This window comes from Podarcis cretensis (genome assembly GCF_951804945.1).
Source record: "Podarcis cretensis genome assembly, chromosome: 3".
In the NCBI taxonomy this organism is placed as follows: Eukaryota; Metazoa; Chordata; class Lepidosauria; order Squamata; family Lacertidae; genus Podarcis; species Podarcis cretensis.
In genome coordinates, this window is record NC_137172.1 from 34835957 (window position 1) to 34850861 (window position 14905).

The window sequence follows — 14905 nt, forward strand, 5'->3', positions numbered from 1 at the left end:
TGTATAAATATTTTTTAAAATTTATTTCTATCCTTCAGATAAATCTCTGCCACCTTATTTGAATAAGTCAGTTCCAAGAGAACTGATGTACCAGATAATAACAAAACTCTTTAATATGGATTAGGTGCATGTAAAATAACAATGTCAGAACAAACTGCTGTAGTAATGAAATTACATTAAGCACTCATCCTGAACAAAATATTGTAGAAATGTTAGACTGTGTTTGTGGATAATAGTAAAATTCTTTCTTTTCTTCTATTAGCGTTAATATTATATTTTTCTCTCTGGGGTTGTCGATTCAGTATGCAACACTTTTGCAGCACATATTATGTCTACTCAGAAGTTAGCAATATTTGATTCAGTAATACTGACTTCTGGGCAATGTATGAATAGATTACTGCTTTAATAATGTTGTCAAACTGCCTCACAACTCAGTTTGCCACTTTGGTATGAAACCACCACCACTTCTCCCTTGGATGTCATATGTATGCTAAATGTCACAGCATATATATATTGAAATGCTTTTAGCATATAAAATGCCCTTTACTGCAAATTAGGGCTGCCTTATCATTGACAGACAACATTCTCCAAAATGAGTAACAAAAAACAAGCAGCCCTCCAGATCTGCCCTGCCTCTAGTCAGCTTGGCATGGGCCCTTTTCTCTGCAAGAAAAATTCCCTCTTTTGGCTTCTTGACCACTCTTGTTAGGGTTGTTTTGCTAGGTTTTTGCCTCTTTGTTGTCCTTATTTGTTCGTCTTGTTGCCTCACCCCCCATTCTTCACTGAAATAAATAAATGAATAAAAATCCCTGGGTGCACATCCTAACAATATGTGCTGCACACACCTATTACTGTTTGGGAAGCCATGTACACACAACAAGTCACAATTTGCAGCCTGTTGTTTCTTGTGAAATACTGTGTTTTGATGCATTTTCCCTGCCCCCAAACAACTTCATTCCAAATTGGGAACTGCCCGTCTGGTCTCCACCCACTGGGGTGGTCATACAGCAGGGGACTTTGGTACAAATCAAGCCATGCTGACGTGCAAATGCCATTTGAAATGCTGTACTGTGAAAAAGAAGAAATTCTCTGCATTTTAAACTGGTACACAGCCTATGTATTCTCAAAGCTGGGTTTGAAGGAGGGGGTTTCCCCCACTAGGTATGGATGAGCTAAGCAAAGTGTCTATGAAAGGAATGAGAGAGACAGAGACAGAGACAGAGACAGAGACAGAGAGAGACTGAAGTTTGAGTTACCAGTAGATACAGAGAAAAGGGAAGGGAAGTGAGTTGTAGGATTGCCATTTGTCCAGTGTGGTGTAGTGGTTAAGAGTGGTAAACTCGTAATCTGGTGAACAGGGTTTGCGCCCCCACTCCTCCACATGCAGCTGCTGAGTGACTAGACCTTGGGCTAGTCACACTTCTTTGAAGTCTCTCAGCCCCACTCAGTTCACAGAGTGTTTGTTGTGGGGGAGGAAGGGAAAGGAGATTGTTAGCCGCTTTGAGACTCCTTAGGGTGGTGATAAAGCGGGATATCAAATCCAAACACAACCTCCTCCTCCTCTTTCTTCTTCTTTTTCCAGGACAAGTCCCCCTTTTCATGGGTAGAGTTGTTATAGTGATCCATAGTTAAAAGTAAAGGTAAAGGTACCCCTGCCCGTACGGGCCAGTCTTGACAGACTCTGGGGTTGTGCGCCCATCTCACTTAAGAGGCCAGGGGCCAGCGCTGTCCGGAGACACTTCCGGGTCACGTGGCCAGCGTGACATCGCTGCTCTGGCAAGCCAGAGCCGCACACGGAAACGCCGTTTACCTTCCCGCTGGTAAGCGGTCCCTATTTATCTACTTGCACCCGGAGGTGCTTTCGAACTGCTAGGTTGGCAGGCGCTGGGACTGAGCAGCGGGAGCGCACCCCGCCGCAGGGATTCGAACCGCCAACCTTTCGATCGGCAAGTCCTAGGCGCTGAGGCTTTAACCCACAGCGCCACCTGCGTCCTATAGTTAAAAGTAGAAATCAGCAAATGTGTCCTCTTTTTTTGCTATTCAAAATATGGCAACCTTATTAGGGCTGTGTTAGCATCTTGGAGGCTGTCTGTATTTGAAGAACTGATGTGAGGCAGCAAATCTCACTGTCTATTAGAATGTTTAAGCTGTCTCTGCTGAACTTGCATGCTTTTAAATAAACCAAAATACTACACGATCCTCCACTGATCTTCTTCTAATGGAAACTAGGGCTGCAATCCTAATCCCACTAACCTGGTAATAAATCCCACTGGAGTCAATAGGACTACCTTCTGAGTAGACATGGGTTAGGGTTGTTCACATTTCTCAATCAGCAAGTAAGGCAAATGTTTAAGTAAACACATTACTCCAAATTCCTAGGGACAGTTCCAGGAGAAAAGAAAAGAAAGATAATTTGACAATAGCTACAACCTTGGTATATTCCTTGTTACAATCAGGAGGACTAATGAGAATCTGGCTATGGTTCCAGAAATGCCTTTCCAAGTATATGCCAGGTATTCTGTGCCTGAGCCCCCTGAGTCTGTCTTGGCACTGAGATTTCTTACTGATTTGGGTTTATGGCACCATCAGCTTTCCTCATACATGCCAAGACGCAGTAGCTCTTCTTGGCTCCATTTCAGAGCCTGGAATGTCGATTTAGGTTTTGTGTGCAGATTGCCAAACTTTAGAGGCATTTTAGATGAACAATCCAATAACTGACTCTAGAATGAATGGTTGTTTTTCAAGGTAAAGGAAGCTGCTAGCCCTAGTTTGGACAACAATCCTTGTTATCATTTACACTTTGGGGGAGGGTAATCAGCTTCTTATCTTCTCTTTCATTGCAGGTTCGTTCCTATACCTCAGTACATCAGAAAGCACGAACTTCCTCATTTTGAGCCCTTGGCTGAAAAGCACTAGTGAAGACTGCACTGTGCAGGTGGCTGTCTACAGATACTTCCAGCAAAGTGGGGAGTATGTCGCTCAGGTTATCCATGCCAATGAAAGCCACAACAAAATCCCATTGATACCGAGCAGAGAAAAGCACGGGTAGGTCCAACATAAATACTATATAATATTTTAATATGCATAACACTTGAATTTAGCTTTAAGAGGATTAGGGTGTTTTTTTTTAAGGAATTAAGAATTGGAATCTGTAGGAGTGGGAGCATCTGTAGACTGTTTCCTAGCTCCACCTTTCATTGTGCAAATGCTTCAGCTTAGGTGGATTAAGTGGGAGAAGGAATGCTGCTGCAACAATAAAATAACTTCCATTCTGTCAGTTGTAGTTCAAATTGGGCTTTTATGATTATGCCAGCTGTTCTTAATATCTTTCAGTGCGCTCATACTTACTCCCACCACCCACTCTTTACATCCAATCCTACTTTCAGATAATTCACTTTCCTTTTTATCCATGCCTATATTTTGATTATTTCTGATTAGCAGTGGTAATTCTTTCACATTGTTCTGCTGGTTGCTTTCCTGTCTGAAATCTTAATCATCAAACAATAGCACGAGAAATGTACAAATGTTGCAAATTGCCATTCAAAGTGTTTGTGCTGTCTTCAGCAATTGTGTAAGTGATATAGTACGTTGATTTGAATTAACCTGCCCAGGTGTCTTCTTTCATGATGGACGGCCCAGTATTTCCAGTGTTGTCTGGGTTGGAGTCCCAGGGAAACCTCTTTCCACCAGCCACAACACAGGAGGACTCCAGAAGATACGAATGCACTTTGGGCTCTATCCATATCAGTGTAGTTCCCACTGCCCCTTTCTGCTGCCCACGTATGTAAGCTGGGTGTGTTCATGGGAACCATGTTTGTGCAAGGTGTTTAGATCATGTGAAGCACCTGCATGCATAAAGCTTAAAGAGTGAGGACTGCTGTGGACGAGTGTTTAGAAATAGCGACCAGTGTGAAAATTGTCAGACTGGTCTTATGACAACTGCATTGGCTTCCAATTTGTTTCTGACCACAATTCAAGGTGCTGGTTCTTACTGATAATGCCCTAGATGATTTGGTGCCAAACTATCTGAAAGAGCTCCTCCCATGTGAGCCTGCACAAATTTTTTCATCTTCACCAGAGGCCTGTATGTACAACCAAGAGAGGCTAGGTTGGTGAGTACCTGGGGCAAGGCCTTCTCTACAGAAGCATCCTGAGTGTGAAACTCTCTTCTTAGGAAGGCCAGTTTGGCTCCATCTTTGCCTAGTGCTAGATGAGCTGTTTTGTTTCATCTGGTTTTGATGGTTTTTTAAATTCTGCTGTCTGATTTTGTTCCTTTTTTATAAAGTGTTTTTTATTGTTGTACTGTTTTCCTTATTGCATGTTACCTTGGCACCTTTGAAGGCAGAAAGCTGATTCATAATGCTTTCCATAAATAAGGCCTCCTTTCAGACCTTCAGCTATGTGCATGGAGGTCAGGGCTGGGCCACTGGGATGCAGTGTTGCTGAAGGAAAGACATGATCCCACCTCTTCCTCATGCATTTGCTCCATGAGGTTACAGGAAGCTGCCCTACTCTGAGTGAGACCATTGATCCATCTAGCTCAGTATTGCATATACTGACTACAGGTGGGATTATTTCCTAGCCCTACTAGGCGATGCTGAGGAGTATTATGGTTATTTATTGCATTTCTTACCCCCCTTCAGCAGAGGTCCCCAGGGTGGGCTGCAGCATACACAAACACAATCAAAACAGCAAAAACTAAAACCCAACAACTAGAGGTGTTAGGCGAAGCAGCCTCATATCTCACGGGGAATCTTTTTTACATTGTACTGGGAGAGTGATATCTAAAATCATTTCCCCTATGCCATCCCAAGAGATGGATTTAGCCAGAATTTGTCCCACATTTTAGAAATCAATCACAGCAGTTTGCATGATGTGTCTCTTGTCAACAAATTACATTCAGGAAGTGCTGCCTGATGTGGTCTGCCATCTTTTGGTGTTTGATGGGCTCACCCATCCCACTGACATTCCATGAGAAAAGTCTGGGCTACACATCCAACTAGGCCTGGCTGGGGTCATAATTTGACCTGTGATGCTGTTTTTGCCAAGCCGTGCCCACCTAACCCAAACCTGACATTATCTATTATGTCAGGCATGGAGCAGGTAAAGATGCAGATGGAAATGAACTATTGGGGGCCTTAAAACACACTCCTGATTTGTTTCTTTGCAAATGCGGCTTGTATTCAGCACCAGATACAATCCTTGCTAGGATTAGTTCCACTTGAGAGCTCCCAATTGGATTGGACCTGGGGGCTTCTGTATGCAAAGCAGATGCTTCAGCACAGAGTTGCAGCATTTCACATAGGTCCAAGAAGACATACATATATCTATGGAAATGTGAAAACTATGTAAACAAAGAGCCTCTTAATCTTGGGGTTGTGGGTTCGAGTTCCATATGGGGCAAAAGGTGATGATCCTTGTGGTTCCTTCCAACTCTACAATTCTATGATTCATGTGTTAAACCAAACAAACAAACTAAAGGAGATCCAAACTAAGGGGGTTGCATTTGATCCCACTCCTTATGAAAAGTTTTGCTTTAGCATCAGGCTGGATAACCCAATAAAGGAAGCTCCCCTTCTTCTTTCCTGGTCCCTGGATAGTAGCTGACTGGAGAGAAAGTACAGCTGTAAGACCAATGGGGAGCTTAAGTGTGCAGCCCAACAACTGTCTTCTCTGTGTCCTCTGTTGGCAAAGTGCCTGAAATTTATGTCCTGTTAGTACAATATGCAGATCGGCCCTGAGAGACGCAGGTGCTCTTTCACCTCTTACTACTTAATAGCCTGATATCTTTAAAAGGTAGTAGTAAATAGCATTGGCAAAGTCTATCCATCTGGGGCAGGGCTTAATTTTTCTTTTAAGTGCTCTGCAGGGAAAAACAAACCCCCGTAAGGACAGTTTTCCTCATCATACTGATGCAGTGATGGTAAAAGCTACATCTGATGAATATTGGCTCAGTTGCAATCTCTTAAAAGGGACAGGAGTATTGTCTTGAATGGAGTGTAGCAAACCTTGTCGATATCCTGATATCCATGTTACCCCCCAGTGAAAGGTTTGGGTGCAAACTGGAGCTCTACCTTGATGTCTGACTATGTCCTTTTACACAAATCTTACTCCAAGATCTGGGAAATTAGTCGCCTTTTTCTAAGGATATGTTCTTCTGAACCGTATCTGTTCTGAAGTGTAAAGAAATCAGAAACTCATCTGTCAATCTAGTTCATGTAGAAAAACATTAATTCAGCCTCCCGATGGGCTTCTAATCAATGAGGGGTTTTATTTCTGACAGCATTTTTTTTTTAAAGTATTAGGTTGTATGTATCAAGAAGAATGCTCAGGTTTTCTATCAAGTGAAAGCGTTTTGCTGTTTCTGGGCTCTGGCCAGCCGAAATATCCCCTTCCAGTTGTGTAATTAAGATTAATTGCCAGTGATGTCTCAATTTGTCAGACTCTCTGTGTGTTCTCTTAGATTGTGGTTAGCAGCAAAACAGCAGGGGCACAGTTGAGCAAACTCATTCTGGATGCTTTTAAAGTAATGTTTTTTGTTCAATTTAGAATTCAATTTGAATATATGTTCAATATAAATTCCTGGTGTTCTGATTACCAAGTTTACCTTCATGGCTGCAGAATACACACTGCGAACAATAATTCAAACCAGTGATCATATATTTTTGTTTTGTTTAACATGGCAGGCTGCAGAGATAATGATTATAGCAGTAAGCCATGCTGGCTTATTCTTGTATGGGAAGACACAGCTGATTAACTGATTGGAGGGTGTGTGTGTCACTAAACAAGGATACTAGGTACTCCAAACAAAGTAGTAAAAACTGAATTAGGAGGGGAAATCTACGTCTGATGCTAAACATATCATATGGAGTTGTGTGCATGTTTTTTAAAACAAAAACAAGTATCAGGAGCTGGTGTTTCTATCAGGATTAGGACCACAGTTTAGACTATCTTACCCAGCACATTGAAAGGGGCTTCTGAAGACAATGAGCTCAAGGTAGTTCTTTGAAAAGGGCTTCTGAAGACACCTGCAGATAATTAAAGGGGGGGGGAGGCATTGTGATGCCAGTTGATAGAGCTGCCTACCTGTCAAACATGGCCAACAATTGGTGGGGTAGATAACCATCTGTCCTGCTGCTAAGATCCAGTTCTCCACCTGTAGTGTAGTGGGAGGCAGATTTCTACCCTTCCCCATGGCAGTCCTGATGAACATTGTTCCACACACCTCCCCCCAGCTGCTATTAGCCCCACAGCTGAAGTTTCCATTGACACCACTTAGGCCAACATCCTGAATCATAAGACCCATCAAGCCCATCTTGTTTTCCTGGATCTTTCCCACATTTTGAAAATGCAGATGTCGAAGGTAAAGAAAACAGACCAATTTTCCAAAACAGAAATTTTGCCTGCTCAGTGGTGAGCTCCCCACCCCCAAAAAAAGGCCTAAATACTCTCACTTGCCCGCTTGTGAGTAGTGCTAAATGGAGCAGTGGTGGTGGAAAGTGCTAACTTTGGCCGGGACCAGTGCAGGGAGGCAGATCAGTCCACAAATGTTTGCTTGGTTTGCTAGCAGGCTTCTTTCTGCATTTGCCACTGCATTAAATCTTAACTCTGGACTAAAGACTACAACCTCTGAGTTGGACATTGGGAACACTGTTGACCAATGTCAGTGTTTCCACTGTCCAACTCAGAGGTTGTAGTCTGTAGTCCAGAAGGTGTTTCTCAAGGCCTTTAGTATTATGGGATTCAAATGCCCAGCTGCATGAAGAGAATCCCCTTTCTGCTTTCCATGAGCTGGGATTTCACTCAAACGAATGATTGGTTGCCACAGTGGGGAGGGGGTATCACTCTCTTCTCCTCAGTAAAGGTAAAGATAAAGGTACCCCTGCCCGTACGGGCCAGTCTTGCCAGACTCTGGGGTTGGTGCGCCCATCTCACTCAAGAGGCCAGGGGCCAGCGCTGTCCGGAGACACTTCCGGGTCACGTGGCCAGCGTGACATCGCTGCTCTGGCGAGCCAGAGCCGCACACGGAAATGCCGTTTACCTTCCCGCTGGTAAGCGGTCCCTATTTATCTACTTGCACCCGGAGGTGCTTTCGAACTGCTAGGTTGGCAGGCGCTGGGACCAAGCAGCGGGAGCGCACCCCGCCGCAGGGATTCGAACCGCCGACCTTTCGATCGGCAAGTCCTAGGCGCTGAGGCTTTAACCCACAGCGCCACCAACCACTTATTAAAGTTGAACACTGCTTTGCATGGATGTTAAATCTGGCAGATAAATGACTATCCCTTTGACTACACCAGCTGATGATCTAAGCAGGTGTCAAGTGTCCATTATCCGTCCCCACAGTTATTTACAGGACAGAAAAATGAATGGCCTTCTAGCATGCATAATGAGGATTTTGCTGCCTTTTATCTGGAGTATAAATTTTGATTGATTGGGGCTGTTCCCCTTGCATAAAGCCCTCTTCATGTGAAGTGCTGCCTCTGTGTGAAAATACTTTGGTCTTTGGGATACAGTGTCCATGAGAAACTATAAATAATTTAATAGAGAATGGGCAGCCTTCAAAGAGAATTCTTAATGTGACTATGGAAATGAGCAGCTGAGACATCAGTGTACATTAGGTTTTTTTGATTTCTTTAAATGTTCTGGAGATGTATCTCCAATGAAATGAACTTTTACATTGCTGAGGGAGGGGCTGATATCCAAAGAACTGTAGCCCATGCCTGTGCTATTATTTTAATGTATGGTCAGGTCATCTCTGGAACATTGTGGCCACGTCTAGAGCCACGCTCATGCAACATTTTTAGAAAGATCTTGACAACTGAAACAAGTCTTCTTAGGACTATCTACTATGACCTCATTATCTTGTTCCTGGTCAGTCAGCTCCAGTTCAGACCCCATTAGTGTATACAGTGGTACCTCTTGTTATGAACTTAATTCATTCCGGAGGTCTATTCTTAACCTGAGGTACCAATTTAGCTAATGGGGCCTCCCGCTGCCACCGTACAATTTCTTTTCTCATCCTGAAGTAAAGTTCTTAACCTGAGGTTAGCAGAGTCCGTAACCTGAAGTGTTCGTAACCCGAGGTGTTTGTAACCCGAGATACCACTGTATGTGAAATTAAAACAAATTGCAATCACAGGTAGCATTATTGCTGTGGATCAAGGATGGCTTATCACTACTAATTAAGTTAGCAAAATAAAAGATCCTTTCTGCTTGCCAGGTGACTGAAAAGCAAGCTGTGTTCTCTCAGGATTTTAGAGGGGAAATAGCCTATGTGAACAGTTTTGGATAATTAAAACAACTTTTTGACTGTTTTCACTTATCATTCCCCCCTCAGCTGATTTGCACAGATAAGATGAGCAAGGATCAGAGGCAGACAACATTGTGGGTGTGATTCTGTGGATGTGTGGTGCTCTGTGGTAAGGGTATGTGGTTGTCTGTGTGTCTGGGCCTGCTCACTAGTGAAATGTGGCTCCCAAAATATTTCCACTAGGGTAATGCAGATCTTGGCCTGCAAAGATTCCCCACAGCTGGCTTACAAAATTCTGCTGGCTTAATACTCATTCTAGTTTTTGCCTCAATGAACTTTACTTGTCCTTGTCCTAGAACCATTTGTAGAAAATCCTTTGCCAACCTGGTGCCCTCCATTGTGACAGATGGGAATTGTAGTTCATAATATCTGGAGGGCACCAGGTTGATAAAGGCTGGTGTAGAGAATATGTTGCCAAGGCTCTTAATCCTTCTCCTGCTTACTCTGGGTACATGAAAGCTGGCTGGTCTCCAGCCTGTGGCTGTGTGTTCCATCCCATCCCATGGCCAGATTTAGCATCCCTAACCTAGACAACAGTTCAAATATCTAATCGCCTACTTCTCACCTGTCCTGGCAGGTTGGCTCATTTCTTGCTATCAGTATTCTTTGGCCCTGTAAGATCCAGACTTATGAATACAAGCCAGTTCTCTCTGTAGCAGAAAGAGAGAATAAAAGGGTTTGCACTGAAACCTGAACTGAGAACATGAGGCTTTGGGGTAATGTTAGTCTATTTTCATTCGCGCATGAGTCTGGTTACCAGAAGAGATGAACATTCTCAAATCCCACTAATTTCTAAAGGGAAGAGGTGGCTACTTGACACCTCTGACAATCAGGTTCCATAATGGAAGCAGAAAATGTGTTTCACTGAAATTAATGCACTTGAAAGGCAGTATGGCGATAAATTAATTTCAGGTCGGATTTTCTCATATCTCAAGTTGCTCATTGTGTCAGCAAGTGTCTTTTTCTCCCCCGTTAGCCCGAATAACATGTATTAATATCTGATAAGGTCTTCACAGTTCATGTCCATTTACAGGAGGAAGAAAAAGCAAGAGCTGTCAGGCACTACTCTTTGATTGGGGTTAAGCCAGCCAAGCAAAGATTTTTGCTTGCCCCTTGTGGAGGGGGGATTAAACTGTAATGCGACAAAGCAGGAGCCTGTATTAAGACCATATAAGAGAAACTGTGCTCCTTGCTGTGTCAATGGGCACTTCAAGAAGAAAAAACATCCAGCTTGCTGTTCTCACACAATTGATAAAATAATCTGCATGTGTGGAGACAGCAGAACACAGAAGAGGGTCTCTTCTTGCCTCTGTCATTAATATACATGTTTCTGAAATGCCTAAAAATGTTACAGTCATGATTGTATTCTACAACTGATTGGCTCCATCTAATTAGATTTGTCGTGAGCTGTGGGGGACACCAGAAACACTGGGCACTTTAAAAAAAGAAAACCAGGACAAATGGGTTCTGTGTTTTTCAGAGGGTCACTTTGACATGAGACCAGCTGGACATGACATTTACACTATCCATGTCTGTCTAGCCAGGTCTCCTGAAAAGTAAGCATTATTTGAGTACTCCTTTCAAAATACTAGAACCCAGGGTGACCCAATGAAGCAGAATGTTGGAAGGTTCCAGACGGACAAAAGAAAATATTTCTTCACAAAACCCAGTTAAACTATGGCATTTTCTCCCACCAGATGTAGGGATGGCTACCAGCTTGGAAAGCTATAAAGAGGATTAGACAAATTCATAGAGGATAAGGCGATCAATTCTCTACTATGGTAGTTATGTTCTAGATCCACTGTTGGGTGCAACATGAATACAAGTGGCTGTAAACTGCAGGAGGGTAGAGTACTTTTGTGTTTGGGTCTTGCTGGTATTCTTCCTATAGGCATATGGTTGGCCATTGTGAGCACAGGTTGTTAGGCCAGATGGACCTGATCCAGCAGTGATCTTCGTATGCTCTTTCTCCTAAGTGTGTACAGGATTACAACCGTTTTCTGAAAACTCCAATAACTGTGAGTCTAGGGTAGGCTGTAGGAGAAAAGTCTGAAAGATAAGTTCTAAAATGTTTCATATGATATCATTATTCATGAAACATTTCTGTTGTGGAGCATAAATCCTTTTTCCAAGAGGTGTTCTCACCAGCAGTTTTGATCTATTAAGGTATCTTGATTTTGAATCCTATTTAATAATTTGTTTATTTTATTTATACAATAAATCACTTTCCATAAAGCATAACAAAGCAATTTGACAATATGATAAGAGCAGTATGATGGCAGTCCTACTGTATTTCTTTTGACAACCCTCCCATGGGCACATAAGGAATTTCTATTGTCACCAATTTGGTGCAAAATTGAGGTACCAAAACAGTTAAGTAGCCAATCAGCTGCTGCTGGACAGGAAGGACTGTAAAAAGGCTTTCCTGAGTAACAAGATATTCTTAGTTCTGACACATCCCTTTCCTTGATCTTCAGTTCTGCCTTCTGGCTTCGCTGTTAAGTCCTTCTAGGTCCAATTTCTCATCTTTGCAGGATGTGGAGGTAGATTTAGAGGATGTCTCCGAAGCCCATTTTGCCAACAGTTCTCCATCCTGAAGAGATTATGTTGTTAGATTCTGAAGACTCCAATTAAAAAACCCCAGCAGAACCACAATCTCCCCTGCACAGTAAAAGTTGATGGGCAAGGCCCCTTGAAATAAAAAAAGGATTAACTTACTGGAAACAGAGGTTGCTGTTGAGATGGAGTTGTAGCTCTATTTAAGACTCAGTCTGGGTTTACTTATTACTGAATATGGCAATTCATCTTATTTTGGTACACTGCTGAATATTGCCGACTATGAGAGCTCCATGTGGAGCTATCCAGGGGGCTACCTGCTTCTGCTTGACTTCATCTTATTAGAACCTGAACATTACCTTGCTTTATAATAACATAACCTGAAGGAGCATCTCCACCCCATCGATCAGCCCAGAAATTGAGGTCCAGCTCCAAGGGCCTTCTTGCAGTTCCCTCACTCGGAACCAGTTACAGGGAACCAGGCAGAGGACCTTCTCAGTAGTGGCGCCCTCCCTGTGGAATGCTCTCCCATCAGATGTCAAGGAAATCAACAACTACCTGACTTTTATAAGACATCTGAAGGCAGCCCTGTTTAGGGAAGTTTTTAATGTTTGAAGTTTTATTCTGTTTTAAGTGTTCTGTTGGGTGCCGCCCAGAGTGGCTGGGGAAACCCAGCCAGATGGGTGGGGTATAAATAATAAAATTGTTATTGTTATTGTTATTACTTGAACTTGGATCATGATTGATTTTGTCTTACTTTGCTTGCTGGAATCTGTACTCATGCCCGCAGCCCCATGCTTGGCTACGAACCCATCTGGCTGAGGCTGTTTCCTGAAACAGAACACTTGTGAACTGTTCTTTGGCACTGGCTCTTGCTTCAACATCTGCCTTGGCCTTTTGTGCTGGTTTCTGCTTGTTCACTGATCTGACTTCTGCTTGCTCCTCCATTCTGATTCCTACTTGTTTCTTGGCCCAGGTCTCTGACATGCTTCTTTGCTTAAATTCCCACATCACAGTTCAATTCTTATGGCTGCCTACAGATCATCTCTGGCAGCTAACTCAAACAGAAAGCACTTGTATAGTCTTTCCTGTGCAGGACAGTCCAGTGGTCAACTTCAGTGGAAAGAGTCAGTTTATGGCTGAATAGAGTTACTTGCATAAGACATGCTACGATATGTGTTTTCATGGCTCACCATGTAAGACAAGCCTCTGGTCCTGCCCTCAACAATGCATGGCTTCTCCTGGCTTTGCCATTTGTAGATGGACCTCTATGTATGGAAACTTTCTTGTGTTCTGAAATGCTGATCAAACAGGATTCCTGGAACTGGAGAAACGTAATAGTGTAGATAGAGGTCTGTGTGCAAGTGCTTGCCTTCTTCCGCTATCCACATAAATTTATGGCTGGTGGAAACCCTGGGTAGATGCTGGCAGGGGCCAGAGTTATGGCTCAGCAAACTTTTTAACACACTCCAACCCTTCATATTAGTAAGGCAAGAAGGGGAATGCCAGCATTCCCATTTATATAAGCAGAACTAGACAATCCTTCCAAATTTAATCCAGTCCAGGAGTCAGGAACTTTCTGCTTGTGGGCTGGAAGTGGCCATCTAGGCCTCACAACACACCCCAAACCACACCCCTTATGAGCTCTTCTGTGTTGCTCTGTCCACTGCATTAAGCCCACACACTTTGGCTCTGGGCGACTTTATCTGCAAAAAAACTTTGTAAAAATCATTGCAGGAGATCATGTGGCCCATACTGAGCCTCAATGGAGCAGATGGTTTCACTAAATTGTGAACCACCTGAAAGAGTCTCCTGCTGCTATTTTCTGCAGATGCAATAGAGGCAGTGAAGAAAGTCTTCTTCGCCGTCGCTATCGCCGCTTGGTAGGCTCGACATTGACCTCCAACCCGTGTCAGCTTCAGAATGAGTTATCCTCCACTGGCACTCTAGCCATCTCAGCGATTGTTTCATTGCCCTCAGATCTGTGGAAAACCACGGGGCTGTCCAGGCTCCATGCAATCAGAGAGGACACTTCGGAGCCAAACAGTCAATAGCCCTGGTTAACTCCACATTCCAGCGGGCCACCAGAGAATCAGCTGAAAGGCCATCAACATGGGATAAAGCATCCCCTACCACTCTCTGGAAACCATTTGGATCCATTACGTGGCGGGGGGTGGACCATTTGAATCAGTCCCACCTCCCTGCAGAGTAAAAGGGTTGTGGAGAAGTCCCCTTAACTTTGCAGACAACAAAAGGGGATAATCACAGAGCCAAATCAGATGGGTCATGCAGTATCGTTATGACACTGCTCATTTAATGATGCCCAGTTGTTTGGGATCAACTCTGGAGGGAGAAAGGATAGAGAAATAGTCCCAAAGCAGCCACAGAGAACAGAACCAGTGGCTGAAAAAAGCTGCTGATATTGCCACATGGAAGGTACAAGTGTTGTGTTTGCAGGAAACATTTCACACACCATCAAAGCTGTACTTTTGCCTTGAAAAATGAAATGAGCAAATATTCAGTGCAGCCCTGTCTTGTACTTGCTTCTCATCGACTAGCTCACTGACGGTGTTTGTTAATGGCATTTAATGCACTGTAGTACACTTCAAATAACTGTTAATTCTGAGGACCTGTAAGGACCCTCAGCTAGGGCACTTCACTCATTTCCACCTACACAAGCAAGCAAGCAAGCAAGCTTCTCCAGTGAAATGTGGCTTTTTTAAAACAGAAAGCTGCCTCCCTGCTTTTGAATTCTGTAGGTTGCTGTATTACATTCTATAGATGGCTGGCAAAACTTCTAGCTGTAGAGCTGTATTGATTTAATTCCTATTGAATTCCACAAAACTTTTTCATTGGGATAATGCAAGTGACTGAAATTGAATTTATTGCAAGAAGATGGAACTGCAAAGGGGAACCAGCACCACCGTTGCATTCTGATCCTGTTGGTCGCTTCTGTCATCTATTGCAGTTTTCTTTGTCTCTTGGTAGGTAAAGCTGCAGCAAATGATAGGCAGGCTCTGCACTCTTATTGATCCTTTT

The 14905-nt window shown here is 43.3% G+C and overlaps 1 protein-coding gene across 1 annotated transcript in view; it reads left to right on the forward strand.

Annotated features, from left to right (window-relative positions):
- ALK (ALK receptor tyrosine kinase) overlaps positions 1-14905 on the forward strand; it is a 626252-nt gene that overhangs the window by 254533 nt on the left and 356814 nt on the right. Inside the window, exon 4 of the mRNA XM_079969155.1 lies at positions 2844-3045. Coding sequence (XP_079825281.1) covers positions 2844-3045 — 202 coding nt within the window. The remainder of the gene's footprint in view (positions 1-2843; positions 3046-14905) is intronic.